Genomic DNA, 16,449 nt, shown 5'->3' with positions numbered 1-16,449 from the left:
TAACCTTTATCTGCCTCAGCTTCCACAACTGTAAAATGGGGAGAAAAATAGCACTCTCCTTCTCAAGGTTGTTATGAGGATCAAACGAGGTAATATTTTGTGAAGCAGTTAGCATAGTCTGGCACTTAGTAGGTGCTTAAATAAGTATTTATTCCTTCCTTTCCTCCCTCCTTCCCTAGAGGGCAGAACTAGGACTAAAGGGTGGAAGTTGTAGAGGATCCAGTTTAGATTCATTGTAAGGAAGCATGGAAGGGTTTGCCTCAGGAGGGGGTGGCTTCCCCTTCCCTAAAGTTTTTGAAGCAAAAGCTGAACAGCCAATGGTGTAGGAGATTATAGAAGGGGTTCTCACTCTGTTATGGGTTGGACTAGAGACCCTCCTAAAGTCCCCCCCAACTTAGAGATCATGTGATTTTCAGTGTAGGATGTAGAGAGAACCTTGTTTGTCTGAAGCATTGAGTACAAGAGGGGAATAATATGTAGGCTGGTACTAGATCGTGAGCAACTGTGAATACCAGGCAACTGAATTGGAACTTTACTCCCAAGCACAGTGCTTTTCACGTTGTAGTTATTTAGTTATATTGTGTTTATTCAATTAAATTGAGGTGAGTAGAACTGAGTTGAACAAGGCATATCCTTCTATCACTGTTTTATCCAATTTTCACAGAATTCTCATTTGGTTCTTTGTTTTATAGGGGTGGATTACTGCTTGCTGAGTGATCATGGTTGTGAACATTCTTGCGTAAATACTGACAAATCCTTTGTTTGTCAGTGCTCCGAGGGGTATGTGCTCAGGAGTGATGGAAGAACCTGCAAAAGTAAGTTTTCAGTAGTTCCTCCTCAAAAAAAATAGACTTTCTGTGTACATATTACATGCATGTATATTTTGACATATGTGTAGTAAGACTGCACTCACCTCTCCCAACTAGTATATGCACTAAGAGATCAAGTTCCCAGATCTCACCGCTCCCCCTTAGAGTCCTACAGGTAATGGAGGTGGGGTGGGGAGGGGCAGTGGGCCCATATATAGACTCTGGGACTCTATGCATTGGCAAATTGGGTCCTCAGGGGGTGGCTACTTCATCCCTTCAAGATTCTAGGGGTAATTCTAAGGGATTGGGGTGATTATTCTAATGCTATTGGCTTGAGCGCTCATTTCAATACATTTTTCCTAATGGTGGTTGACAGTTACAGCTAGTTTCTCTCCTATATCATTAATTAAACCAATGATTAATGGCCCCATCATTAATTTAACCAGTTAATATGAATAAGCTGTTACAAAGGGATAGTTCCTGAGAAGACGTTAGGAACAAAAACGCAAAAACATTTTCCCCCAACATCATACTCTCTCCTCTTCCACCTTCTTCCCTTGAGAGATTGGACTAAGACTTCAAGTGGTTGCTACCAAGCATTTGCCCCACCAGGTTCACTTCCGAATGCAGCATAGCCACAGGATAACTTGCTGCATTTCTGTAGAACATGGAGTCTCAGGTACCAGGTTGAACTGCTGCCAAACTGGGGATCCAGCAGGTCACCCTTTAAGGCTGTGCTGATTCACTGGATTCCACTGCTGGCAAATACTGGTATGGATTCCTGTCACTGAATCTTTGATTCTTTGACATTTCAAAATTCACAAGGCCCTATGCCCAAAGAAAAGAACAGAAAATAGAATAGAATAGAAAACACATGACACAGCCCTGTAGGCTTGCCTGGGAGGCCATGGGGCAAGCACAGTAGGAGAAAGGGCATCTTCCCACTGGCCCTGCTGAACTCAAAGGGTCATTCTGACCCCTCATAGCTACCAGGAAAGAAAGAACTAATTTTTCCACTTGCACCTTAGGTATGATCTCCCAGTTCTAGGTCCTTGACCAATCAAATGGTCTATTCTTCATTACAAAGTTAAGCACATGAGAAGCCGCCTCCAAATACGTGCTTTGATCTCTCTGAGCTGTGTCATCACTCATTTCCTGAATCAAGCTCACCAAATATCCACATGGATTCCTTGAACATGATCCCAAGACTGAGCCCCTCACTGGCCAGCCTTCTGTTTTGTATATGAATTTGTATACAGACAACCCTCAGAGGAGGGTCTCTTCAATTTGCCAACCAGCTGGTCCCAGGCTCCCTTCCTTCCCACACTCTCAAGGCAAGAATTTCAATTTCATGCTTTTTTCCTCTTCTTTCTGCTGTCTCACAAAACACTTTTTATTCACTTTCTCTGTCCTTGCAATGACGCCACCTAATTCAGCCGTCAGTCAATTTTGGGGCATGAAGAATGGGAAAGGGAGAGCAAGCACGAGGCAGGGGAGAAGGGGATTTCCTCAAAATGCCTTCAATTCTGCCCCATGCTGACATTCTTGAAGAGACTTTAAATAGTCTGGCAGAAGATAAGAAAGTTATGAGTGATATCTACTGAGTATCATGGGTCCTCAAATCCTCAGCCTCCCAGGAATCAGCTTCTTTCTGTGAACTGATCCAAGGAAACTTGTCTCTTTGGTTAGAGGTTCCTTCTTTAATATGCTGTACAGGAAAATAATTACTATACCCTACTCCATACAAATGAGCCAACAAAAGCCCAATACCCAGTCTATGACTGGAGGTCAGAACCCCCCAAATATTCCTGTTGCTACAGAATCTGAATAGCTGGGTTCTAATACCTAACTGCTCTTTTCCTCCTTGAAAGTTCTTTAAAATTTCCATTAGTTCCAGAGTTCACATGGGCCTTCCTAAAATAATGACAAACTCACTTCTCACCTTGTGCTCTCATGTCTAAAGACACACCCATCTGTGCAAATGTTGCTGTATATTCACTTTCTATCTTCCCCATTTTCCCATTGAGTACATTTGTTACTGGGGATAGAGTGATCTCATCAGTGAAAATCAACCAGAGGAATTAAAATTGAAATTTGATACATGCATGTAGAGGTAGTATATGGCTGAGAACCTGTGAAGTAATGAGATATGACATAGCTCTACTGGCAGAGATATTCTCTGCCCCTTCGCCCCACTGTATGTAGGCAGCCAAGCTATTCTCACAAAAAAGGGATTTTCTGTCTTCCCCCAGGATGATTCAGTGTGGTCATTCTATCCAATAATAATATGCTGGGGTTTCAGTTCAGCCACAGTTAACTAAAGATTGGGGTATATGTTCCCCAGCCTTGTGCCAGATGACAGACATGACTTCACCTCTGCTTTCACAAAGCCTGCTGGGTTGGGGGGCAGTGAGCCAGCTCCAGCTAAGTAGATAGCTGTGCCCTTGACCCTTCCCAAAGGCAGACTATGGACTTGGCCTTGCAGGAATGTGGCCTGAAGGATGTCAATCAAGAAGTTTCTCTTTCACTTAACCAGGCAGGTAGATCATTGAAGAAGAGAAAGCCATACAAATTCACTTCATTTCAATTCAGGAAAGAGGTATTAAGCACCTATGATGTGTCAGCGATTGTGCTAAGTGCTAAGGGTACAAAGATTTCTAAAAAAAATGAAACTGGCCCGGGCTTTGAGGATGTTACATTCTACCGAGGGCTGGGGAGGGTGAGTTAGATAGGTAAATACAATGAGTGATGGTGGTGAGGGAGAGATCTAGGAGTTAGCAGTTCTGCTTTAACGATCAAAGAGAAGTCATGGGAACCCTGGCCAGGAGCCTGAAAGCAATAGAAAAATGATTCCCTTCCCTACCTATGCTGGGGTAGAGGCTGGATTCAATTTAAATATGGTGTAGTGGAAAAAATGAAGAGTAATGGGTAAAGGGCTGTCCCTGGAGTCAGAAAGATTTGTGCTTAAATCCCACGTATGATCCAAATTAGCCATGTGATCTGGGCGTGTCTCTTCTTGATGCCCTGGGCCACCCTTTAAGACAATAAATTGAGGACAAGTTGTCTGTTTAGATTAGTGTCGATGGAGCTTCCCACACTAGAAATTGTCTTCATGGATGCAATCAGAGGTTTGCCTCCAAAAGCCACAAAAAGAACAGTGGACCCAAAGTCACAATACCTGGATTTGAGACCTAGTGCTATCACATATTCCCCTCAACATTCACTTCATTATAATTCACTTCAATATTCAATGGAATTATCTGGGCCTCAGTTTCCCAATCTGTCAAATAAAGAGATTGGACTAGGGGGTTCTACAAGGTCCCCTCTGGGGCCAACTTTCTATTATTTTGCATCTCACCTGTCATCATTTGCCTCTGTGGATTCCCAACATGCAGAGTAGCAGCTCTATCTTCTGCCCAGCATTGACTTAGTTTATCTTCAGGGGCTTCGCTGTTCACAGGATGCAGAGATGACCCTGAGGCACTAGAGAGAGGAGATGGTACTTTTCTCAGCCTTGCACTATTTGATGCAAAAAAGATCCTCCCCTTTTCTAGGCACTGGGATGAGTGACCCAACCTCAAGGAAAATGCAACAAGTCTGAAATCATTATCAATAAAACATTTGTGGAATGTGTACCTAGGCTTAGAGAGGTCATCGAGCCCAACCCAGTCATTTTGAAGATGAGGAAACTGAAGCACATTGAGGTTAAATGACTTGCCTAATGTCAGGGTATGGAATAGCCCATAGTATCCAAGGCAGGATTCCCACCCAAGTTTTCCTGACTCCAAGTTCAGTGCCCTATCTGGGGCTAAGCCCAGTAAAGGATGATTACAAAGAGGCTCCTTTCCCTCAAAGGACCTGCAATCTAGTTTATGTCTACAAAAATATGGGTAACAGTGCACCCACTCCCAGACAAAAATTTAGTCTAATCCCTCCTTTCACAGACAAAAAAATAATAAGGGCCAAAGGAGTTAGATGGCTTACCCAAAGTCACACAGCTAGTTCTTGGCATAGATCAGAAGTCTCTAGATCTTTAGATCAGGACCTTTATTTAATATGAGATAACTCTAGATACTTTCGCCCCTAAAACACTAAGTTTCATATAGCAAGAGATGACTATTCTGATTTTTTTAATTGCAAAAAAAATAATAAAATCAGGTAATCACACACACACATACACACACACACACACACACACACACTCACCTTTCACTCCGCCCCTTTATCTTCTTGGCACAATGTGCACTGTGGCTTTTTTTTCTCTGAAGAGCAGGATTGGTTTTCCTGCTGTCCCACGTGGAACCTTAGACATCACTTTGCATTCTGTCATCACTAGAAAGGGACTATTATTCTAAAGTACACGTAGAACAGTTACTGCCTTGCCTCAGACTGTCTGAGTCACCAGACCGGGATCCAGACATTAAGAGCATTTTCTGGGTTGGGATAATAGACCAGGGGAAAGTTTCCTACCCAGAAACTTTTTCCAAATCATTAAACTCCTAATCAGTTGTATTCCAGATTGCTTAATTAAATTGTTTTTTAAAAACTCTATTTAACTAGACTTGGAAGAAATCATCCTTTTAAAAAGGAAATATTTTCTTCCTGGGAATATTTCATTTTTCCTCTTGGGAATTCCTAGGAAAAACCTAAGAAGTTCAAGATGGATTCTTTTGCTCCTTTCTTCTGGATTTGAACTCTGCACCCTCTTTAACCTCTTGGCTCATACTCAACTATTGGCCATCCTTCTACACTCCTTTTCTGACATCCTTACCAGATTGTCAGAGAAGGCTCTGGAGAGTAATAGAGAACAGTAAGATGAGCAGTGGAAACTGTACTTTCTGGATACAAATATATCTAGGGATGTAACTTCTTTTTTAAAATAAGTTTTTACTGATTTCTTGTTTATTTTTTATATCATCATATTTCACCCAGGATTCCTCCTTCCCAAAGAGCCATCCTGTGTTATCAAATGGTGTTTTTTTTTTAAGAAAAAAATCAGTATAATAGGAAATAAACTGAAAAAAGTTTGAAAATATGTGCCTCGTATAAAACTTGTGGCCCTTCCATCTCTACAAAGGAATGGGAGGGTTTTTTTCAAATCTCTGCTTTTGAGCCATGCTTGTTTTTTACAATTTCATGAAATTCACTTTTGACTTTTTAATTTTTAAAGCTGTTCTTTCCATTTACATGTTGTCATTGTATATATTATTTTCTTGGCTCTGCTTACTTCACTCCACATCAATTCATGTTTCTCTGTATTCATCATATTCATTGTTTCTTACAACACATAATATTCCATTACATTCATATACCGCAATTTGTTTAGCCATTCCCCAATCACTGGGCATCTACTTTGTTTCCTATACATTGTTATCACAAAAAGTGCAGCTATAAACATTTTGGGGACTTTTTTCTTATTGATTGCCTCCTTGGAGTATAAGCCTAATGAAATCTCCAAGGCAAAGGAGATGGACATTTTAGTTACTTTATTTACATATTTCCAAATTACTGTCCAAAATGGTTGTACCCTTACAATGCCCTAGTGTGTCTATCTTTCCACAACCCCTCCAACAGTGACTATTCCCTTTGTTTGTCATCTGTGCCAATTTGAAGGGTATGAAGTAAAAGCTCAGGGTTATTGTAATTCATAATTTTCTTACTAATGATTTGTAACATTCTTTTATGCGATTTTTAATAGTTTACAATTCTTTTAACAACCGTTTTTGGTGTATGTATATATAGTATATACATATATGCTAATTATACACATATATGTATATATACATATATTTTTTATCAGAGAGATTTGATAGTAAGATATTTTCCCAATTGACTATTTCTCTTCTTATATTAGATGTATAAATTTTGTTTATGCAGAATCTTTTCAGTTTCATGTAATCAAAGTTACCTTTTTTACCTTTTACAATTGTCTACTTAAGAATATATCTCCTACCCATAGCTGTGAAAGAGTTATATATTCTGCTTCTTTTCTAATTCCTTTCAGAATATTAAGCTCAATTCTCCACTTAGAATGAATTGTGGGATACAGTATAAGGTGTTGGTCTAAGCTTAATTTCTGCCAGACTGCTTTTCAGCTTTCCCAGTAATTTTTATTAAATAGGGAATTCTTTCCTAAGTAATTTATAATTTCTGATTTATCAAAAACTGGGTTATTGAGTTTCATTATTTCTGATTCTCCCCCATTCATCTTTTCCATTGATTTACCTCTCATGTTTAACCTGTTCTTTTTAAACATATGGTTTTGCTGAGTGCTGCTATAATACAGGATGTTCCCAAAATCTTAGTGCATCATTAAGCTTTAACAACTTCAGAAGTACAAATACTACAAACTTCTAAAAACATTTGAAAAATAATCACTTGAAGGCTTAAAATATTGATATGTTTCTTATTAAAATTCAACATCAGCACTACCTTATGCTATGCATTGGTCTATTCGATTTATGAACTTTATAAAAAACTTTCATTAATTGTGGCTCAGTGACTGGAATTACTGCATTTATAATCAATCCTAGCCTTAAGATCATACACAACACTTCCGATGTGACTGCACAAGAAAAAGCCCAATAGAGATAGATCAAGTCACTGAGCTGGCTAAGCAACAGGACCTCCTCTGTCAGTCCACTGATCTAAGAAAGTGGCATATGGAAACTGTTGCACACAACATGCATAATGATGCACTACCTCATTTTGTTAAAATTTAAGTGTTTTCATTAAAATTATTGATTAAACATTAAATTATTATTCAAATTCACAAAAATGAAATAGGTAAAAAATATATTTATACAATTAAACTTTCAAGTGATTTTTTTGGTAAATTTGTAGTATTTATACTTCTGAAGTTATTAAAGCCTAAAATTGCACTCAGACTTTTAGGCACCCTGTTATATACTGTGAGATTTGAAAACACAGAGATGTAATTTAAACAGAGGAACTCAATCACCATAGTTAATTCTGGCTCTGTCAGGAACTACCTGCATGACTTTGGGCAAGTCATTTAATTCCTTTGGGTTTAGTTTTTCATCATGATCTGAGGAGTTGAACTTAACTTGTGACTAGATTTCTATTCTTGCCAAGACCTGGGTCCCTAAGTTAGAGACAATTAGACCCTTCTAACTATTTAAGCACTTAACTTGTTCTCCAAGTTGGCGGATCAAAATGCGAATTGGTCCCACTATTCTAGATATCAATTTTGAATTATGCAAGAAAAGTTATTAACTTTTCATACTCTGTAACCACCAATCTCTTACTTAGGATGCGTGCGTGTGTGTGTGTGTGTGTGTGCATACATGTATACAGAATCAAGGAGGTCAAACACAACAAAAAGATCCAACATATACCAAAATATTCATGTCACATTTTCTTTGTAGAAGAGGATTGGAAACAAAGTGGATGCCCACATCAACTGGATAATAACCAAACAATATGTAGTATATGAATGTAATGGAATATTATCATATGGTAACAAATGAAGTTTTTGTCATGGGAAGATTTGTATGAACTAGTGGAGAATTCAATGAGCAGAATCAAAAGAACAAAATAGACAATCAATCAACAGACAAATGTATTAAATTGACTAAATTATGAAATAAATGATAATGTGTTAAATTATGCATTGGGCACTGTGCTAGGCACTACAAATGCCACAGACAGGTGGTTTTACAGGCTCCTAGACAGAAACTGGAGCATAGTGTGTGAGAAATCACCAGATGTTTGCTTTGGCTGGACTGGAGGCTGACAGGAGAATGAGCCCTGGGGAAGAATTTTGTATCCATTGTCAGATGGGATGATTTTATTGGGCATTTTTGCTTGACTGTTTTCATTTGTTAAAAAGAGGGTTCCATTTGGAGGGGGTGAAAATGAGGAACTATTTCCCAAAATGGGTGATATCAAAACCAAAGGAATTCTTAAAATTTATTTTAAAAAGAAGGAAAGGAAGGGAGGAAAGAAGGGAAAGAAGAAGAAAGGAAGAGAAGGAGGGAAAGGAGGAAGGAAAAGGAGAAAAAAATGAAGAGAAGTAGGAAAGGAAAAAAGGAAGGAAAAGAAAAGGAGAGAAAATAGGCAGGAAAGAAACAAACAAATCAATGAACTTACTATTTAGAAATGATTTAGGTCCTGGGGAATCCAAATTAAGGCAGATCCAGGTCAATTAGAGCCAGTAACAAGCAAATTGACTAATTCATGAACAAGAAATGGTGTACAGGCCATAAGGGTAAGAAGGAGGGGAGAGATTTCAACAATTTTAGAAGGCAAAAACCATACCACAATGCTCTACTGACTTGTTTAAAAAAAAAAATACTACTACTAATTTGAAAGCCCAAGAGAGCCCAGAAACTGGATTCTTAGCAAGAGAGACTGGCTGAAATCCCAGCTGAAGACTCTGTGAAGCTGTCATGTAGAGCTGGCTTTTACTTCTGTTATGCCCAGACAAAGAATGAGCAGCACAGTTGGCCTGCAACAAACTATGGTGGCCTTTAGCCTTGCTTATGTAACAGGGATTAAAAAAAAAAAAAAACCAGGAGAGAGAGAGAACAGTTGGAAGCTCCCCACTGAAGGTTGGAAAATCTTCAGGAAAGCTCAGTCTGTCAACACCAAAGTCTGAAAGTATCAGGGAAGAAAATGACTAGTTTCAGTGAAGATTCAAGGTGAAAGGCTGGAGCCAGAGTAGAGCTCAAGATCATGTCTTCTGATCACTTTAAAATCCAATCAAGAGGAATACATAAGGCATATTCATCAATACTTCTGTAAACCAAGAATTTTGTCATTTGGGGCATACCTTCCAAAGAGATACATGACAAGCTTTCCATGATTTGGTAAATCATCAAGAGTTGCTGAGGCCAAAGAAAGTCTTTGTGTGGGCAGTGAAGCAGCCCAGTGGTTAGAGCATGGGCTCTGGAGTCAGGAGGACTTGAGTTCAAATCCAGCCTCAGACATGCTGTGAGACACTAGGCAAGTAACTTAACTCTATTTGCCTAAGAAAGAAAGAAAGAAAAGAAAGTCTTTTTGTGGCCAGTCTCTCTGATCTTACATAGGCTGGTCTGAAAAAGAAAGACAGATAATACTCAAAGAAGTTTTTTCAGACTGGTATAGTCAGTGGTGTGCTGATAAATGTTTAACAACCAGCTTTCCAGGAAAAAAAAATGTAGTGCACCACACTTTTAAATGCACACCTGCATTATTAACATTTTCCCCATCACTTTCTTAAGCTTAGACAGTTAACAGAATAACAAACCAAGCCCTGATCTGTAGCATTTGCTGGCTTTTTGGTATGAGCTGGCTCCAGCCCACCCCCAGATAGCCTTTGAAAGAAAAGGGAAGGAAACAAGCACTTATTAAGCCTCTACTGTGTACCAAGTACCATGCTAAGTGCTTTACAAATATTATCTCATTTGACCTTCACTACAGCTCTGTGAGATGTTATTATCTCTACTTTACTGTTGAGGAAACTGAGGCAAACTGAGGTTGAATTACTTTCCCAGGGTCACACAGCTGGGATTGAACTCAGGACTTTGTGACTTTGAGCCATGTGCCACCTTAAAGGGTTATCTACATGCTACAATGAGGCATCAGAATAGAATAGATATATACGATCTTCAATACAAACACACACATCAATTATTGTTGTTCAGTCATTTTTAGTCATAACTTACCCTTCATGACCCCATTTGGGGTTTTCTTGGCAAAGATACTTGAGTGATTTGCCATTTCCTTCTCCAGCTCATTTTAAAGATGAGGAAACTGAGGCCAACAGGGTTAAATGACTTCCCTTAAGTCACACAGCTAGTAAGTGTCTGAGGCTGGATTTGAACTCAACTTTTCCTGACTCCAGGCCCAGCATTCTATCCACTGAGTCACCTAGCTGCCTGTATACAGATATAGATATAGATATGCTATAGATATAGCTATAGATAGACCAGAGGCAATGTGGTCTACAGGTTAGAGAGTTAGCCTCAGAGTCAGGAAGACTTTTATTCAGTTCCCACGTGTGACACATAGAGGCTCAATACCTCCAAGTGTCTTGATAAGAGTTTCCTCACCAGAGGAAACACGTGTGAACAACAAAGAACAAAACAATAAAAAAAAAAGAGAAGAGGTGTGAATATACAAATTATTATTATGCAGAAACAAACAAGACACTGAGTGTATATAGTCTAAGTATTACAGTATTATCAATGTAGAAACTGAAGGAATCTTAGACACTGTTTTGTCCAATCTCTCTCATTTTAATGGGAAAGAAACTGATACTCAGAGAGTATCCCAGGTCACACGTATCAGGAGCAAGATTCGAATCCAGGTCTTCCAGGCTCCAAGTCAAGTACTCTATCCAATGTGCCACTTATTAGCTATGTGCCAAAGGGTAAGTCATTCCATTTCTCTGAGCCTCAGTTTCCCCACTTGTAAAATGAGGATTAAAAAGGGGAAAAGCCCTTTCATTATCTACCCCAGAGAACTGGAGTCTGCAGAGTGCTTAGTTAACTATACAGCCCTGGTACAAAATGTTATTATCATTCCATGCAGATGGATCTGAGAACTTGGCCCTGAATCCTTACTAGGTTCAAGTGTCAATACACATACCACTGCTCCTTTTTAAAGCATTTTAATGAAGTGTCATCCCCCAGAACCACTTACTAGAAGACAACCAAATTTTCCTTCATGTTCAGAAGCTTGTTTTAGTACGAAAATACTATATACCACTTGTCTAACTCATGTGCTTCCAACCCTTACTGGTTCCAATCACTAAAATTCTCTGAGCTTTGGTTTCTTTCATCTGTAAAATGAGGGTGGAACCTGTATATCTCTGTGACAGAGATATGAGGGAAGGCCAGCTAGAAGGGACAGTGGATAGAGTGCTAGACGTGGAATCAGGAAGACCTAAGTTCAAATCCAGTCTCAGATACTTCCTAGCAGTGTGGCCCTGGGCAAGTCACTTTAAGCCTGTTTGACACAGTTTCCTCATCTGTAAAATGAACTGGAGAAGGAAATGGCCACTTCAGTATTTCTGCCTAGAAAACTCCAAATAGGGTCACAAAGGGTCATACATGACTGAAAAAACAACTGAATAACAAAAAATGTATGTAACCTGCTTTGTATACTTTAAGGAACCATGTAAATATCAGCTACTGTTCTATGTGCAGTGTTAAAGGGGGATAAACTGCTAATATGTGAAATCTTTTCTGCTCTATTTGCATCATTCTAAATGGAACCTTAGGACTGGACTCCTGTGCTCTGGGAGACCATGACTGTGAACATACCTGTGTAAGCCTCGAGGACTCTTATGAGTGCCACTGCTTCGAAGGTTACACTCTCCGAGAAGATGGGAAAACCTGCAGAAGTACGTCCATGGGGTTTCTAGCTCAAGTGATGGTGTAGGAACTGCTATATAAAAATGGAGATCCTGAATTCCATGTCAGTTGATTACTCAAGCAGGCAGTTGTTAAGATAAAATTAGAGTTCTGTGGCATGAGACAGTTGGGTCACAATTCAGCCCTTGCTGAAATGCCTTCCTTGAGTCTTTGCTATACCACCTCAATTTGTCCCATGAGTAATGAAATCCCCTTAGAAAGGCAGCATCATGTAGTGGGGAAAGCCCTAGATGTGATATTTAAAGAACAAAGGTCAAGCCCTAGGCCACTAAATGATTTCATCTGTTTGAGCCTCAGTTTTCTTATCTTTCAAATGGGGTTAATGCTTATTCTGATTTTTCCCCTGAGTTGTTTTGGGGAAAGGGCTTAGTTAATTGCAAAGTACCAGTTAAACAGGCACTATTCTTGTTAATGGACATCTAGGTGGCACAATGGATATAGTGTGGAGCCTGGAGTCAGATACTGAGTTCAAATTTAGCCTCAGACACTTACTAGCTGTGTGACCCTGGGCAAGGCATTTAACCCTGCTTGCCTCAGTTTCCTTATCTGTAAAATGAACTGGAGAAAGAAATGGCAAACTACTCCAGTATCTTTGATAAAAAAAAATCCAAATAGGGTCACAAAGTGTCAAATACAGCTGAACAACAACAAAAGTTACTATGAATGCAGGTGAGAGATGAAAAATTTGCCTTGAACCCTATCTGTGTTATGGCATTGATAATCATGTCATTTCTTCACCTTCAAAAATGTCAATAGAATTTCATCCCCAAAACCTGTTCCTAGAGGAAAACATCCAAAGTTGCCTTAATATTCAAAAACATATTTTGGTGGGAAACAGAGAAACACTTGTTTAATTCACATGCATTGTTAACAGGGGAATAATTGCTAATGCTTATAATATTTTTTCCATCTGTGCCCTTTGGAAACACATGGAAACTCAGTATTGGACCTGTGTGCTCTGGGAGATCATGGCTGTGAGCATTCCTGTGTAAGCAGAGGAGAATCTTACATGTGCCTCTGTTTTGAAGGTTATACACTTCTAGAAGATGGGAAAACCTGCAAAAGTAAGTTTGCATTACATTCAATTCAGCAAAAATGTTAAGCACCTACTGTGTGCAAGGTACTGTGCTAGGGATAGGGACTGGACTTATCAACAGTATAGGGAACTCCCAGGTGAGAAAACTCTCTCCACCAGTGCAAGTTGGCTCCTTCTCTACAAATTAAAAGAATGTGAGAGAGCACTGAGACAAAATGGGTCAGAGGTTAGACTTGAACCCCAGGTCTTCATGACTTTGAGGTCAGCTTTCTAGGCACTATAGCATTCTCCCCCTTTAAGTGAGAGAGATACAAAGGCAGAAACAATAAAGCCCTGCCCTTAAGAAGATACCTTTTAGACTCATGATCAAAAATGCTATCCATCTCCAAAGAAAAAATTGATGGGAATTTGAATGCAGATGGAAGCATACTATTTTCACTTTATTTTTTTGTGTTTTCCCCACTTTGGGTCTGTGTTTTCTTTCACAACATGACAAATATGCTAATATGTTTTGCAAGACTGAACACGTATAACCTATATCAAATTGCTTACCCTCAGAGAGGGGGGAGGAGATGAAAAAAGAGAAAACTTGGAAGTCAAAATGTTTTTTTAATGAATGTTAAAAATTGTCTTTACATGTAACTGGGGAAAGAATAAAATATTATTTTTCAAAAGATACCCTTTAGTGAGATATGGGGTTAAGGGATAATATGACAGGTACACCCATCATCTTAAGTAGTAGATGCAGAGATGCAGACAAAGTACTATAGAAAAATTGAAAGAGGGAGAGATTCCTATCACCTGAATGGCTGAGGAGGCTTCATGGAGGAAGGAGCAGAAGCTTAAGGAAAGAAAAGTATTGCAGCAGGCACAGCAGAGGGAAGAAAGGGGGCATTCTGGGCATGAGGGACAGATAATCTGAGCCTGCATGGAGGCAAGGGATGGCAGGACAAGTTCTTTTTGTTGAGTTGTTTTTTCAGTCGTGTCTGACTCTTCCTGACCCCTTTTGGGGGTCACAAAAATACTGGAGTGGCTTGCCATCTCCCTCTTCAAAGGATTACGACTGTATTGACATGCTCTGGTCCATGGGGTCACAAAGAGTTGGACATGACTGGATAGCAACTAAACAACAACAATGATCACTAGTATTTATGGAGAACATTTTCAGTATTATCTCATTTGAGCCCCACAACAACCCTGAGAGGTAGGTGCTCTTGTTATCCCCATTCTGCAGATGAGGACCCTGAGGCAGAGACAGATGAGGGTCACCCAACTAGTAGCTATCTGAGGCAGAATTTGAACTCTGGCCTTCCTCCCTCCAAGCCCAGCGGTCTCCCCACTGCTCCACCTAGCTATATCCAGAATAGATGCAAGGTGGACTGAAGGGAGAAAGGCATTAGCAACTGGAAAGAAAACAGGAAAGGAGGAAGCGAGCTAAACTTTAAGAGAAGATGATGTTGATGATGATGATGTTAATACCAGAACTCAGTAAACTTTCTTTATCATTCAGGCTCTGCTTTCATTGGAGATCTGGAACCTTCAAAATGGTTTAATAATAACACATACAGAACCTTATAGTTTACAAAGTTCTTTTCTCACAACCCTGGAAGGCAGGTGTGGGTATTACCTCCATTTTACAGATGAGGCTCACAGAGGCTAGCTAACTTATTATCATGTCCTCCCTACATGCATACACATACACACACATATATACACACATATGTGTGTATGCATGTATATGTATGTGTGTATACATATACAAATATATATGTCAGGTGGAATTGCCAGGAGCCCAGTCAGAGCCCTTCCTGCTGTACTCCAAAGGAAATTCAGCCTGAGCTAGTGTGTATAAGAAAACACATCTGTAATCCCTCATTAGAGGGCTATTAAGGTCGTGTTATGCTGCACTGGCAGAATTATGCTAACTCTCTCCATAATCCTCAGGGGTGGATGTCTGCAAATCCACCAACCACGGCTGTGAACACACTTGTGTTAATGATGGCAATTCCTACATCTGCAAATGCTCAGAGGGATTTGTTCTGGCAGAAGATGGGAAACGGTGCAGAAGTAAGTGATGGGAGCTTGGCCCCACCTCCTTGGAGGGTCTGAGGCAGAAGTGATGGGAGGGTGGCCCCAACCCCTTGGAAGGGCTGACAGTGTAATAAGAGCTTGGCCCCACACCTTGATAGGGCTGAATGAGTTACTTTTGTGAGTTTTATCAGAATGAATGAATCTCTAACCACTTTTTTCTTCTCCCCATCCCACCACATCTCCACCACAATGAAAAAACATAAAAGTGAAGTTCTGAAAATTTGTCTGAATTAAAAGCCAGACCCATTTACTTAGGGATCATTGCTGAGAAAACTTCTAAGGAAAATAAGTAAGAAGAGCCCCCTTTAAAAGCCAGGAACCAGTGAGTATAACTGTCATTCTTTCCTGGGCCTGAGAACAAACATCCTCATTGCCAAGGAAAATGGGTCTCTGTTCAATTCTTTCCCTGAAGTCTTTTCACTTTTTATGCAAGGATGATGGAAGCTGGACCTGGGCTGGAGCCTTCTCTTTTCTGGAACCACAGAAATGCTTCTCTCTATGAACTTCTGCACATGAAGAATGTGAATTGGATGTGTGTGTGTGTGTGTGTGTGTGTGTGTGTGTGTGTATGGACACACATTGAGGAAAAAAATATGGTAAAGAAAGACAAACAGAATTGCTGAAGGAAAATCAAATGTCTTGCTCCTTACTTCTTCCTTTTTTGCAGAGAGGAGATTATGGGTATAGAACACTGCAGATATTTTACAACTTGACGAATGGGTTGCTGAATACCTTTCTTTTTCTTTCTTTATTAGTCCATTATTTCTATACTTTATTAATCACAGAAGATGAGCCTCTGGGTGGGGGAGAGGGAGGGATTTGGTTGGAAAAGATATCAGTGAAACATTTATTAAAAAGGAAAAAAGATGACAATAATAATATTAATAGTGCCATACTCATGTTGGATGAGAGCTAGGTGAATGTGGTTATTTCAGACATCTACAGTGAACTCAAATGAGACTAGCCTGGCCTTTTTATCTTCTGACTAATGAAGTACAGATGGGTTATGGGGGATCATCTCCTATTTGCACTATGAATGAAAATACCTATTATAGTAGAAGAGGAGAGGGAAAAAAGAGAAGGTTTCACTGGCTGATAAGTGTGGAAAGAGATGACTTGCAGAGCCTGCCTC

At 39.7% G+C, this 16,449-nt stretch overlaps 1 protein-coding gene across 3 annotated transcripts in view; it reads left to right on the top strand.

The window, feature by feature from the left end:
• MATN2 (matrilin 2) overlaps nt 1-16,449 on the top strand; it is a 203,856-nt gene that overhangs the window by 166,379 nt on the left and 21,028 nt on the right. For all 3 annotated transcript variants that reach the window (XM_072603435.1, XM_072603436.1, XM_072603434.1), the window contains exons 10-13: nt 693-815; nt 12,037-12,159; nt 13,132-13,254; nt 15,171-15,293. In XM_072603435.1, the coding sequence (XP_072459536.1) occupies nt 693-815; nt 12,037-12,159; nt 13,132-13,254; nt 15,171-15,293 (492 nt within the window). The remainder of the gene's footprint in view (nt 1-692; nt 816-12,036; nt 12,160-13,131; nt 13,255-15,170; nt 15,294-16,449) is intronic.

Source organism: Notamacropus eugenii, chromosome 4 (genome assembly GCF_028372415.1).
Source record: "Notamacropus eugenii isolate mMacEug1 chromosome 4, mMacEug1.pri_v2, whole genome shotgun sequence".
Taxonomy (NCBI): Eukaryota; Metazoa; Chordata; class Mammalia; order Diprotodontia; family Macropodidae; genus Notamacropus; species Notamacropus eugenii.
This window is presented reverse-complemented; position numbering and strand designations above follow the sequence as displayed.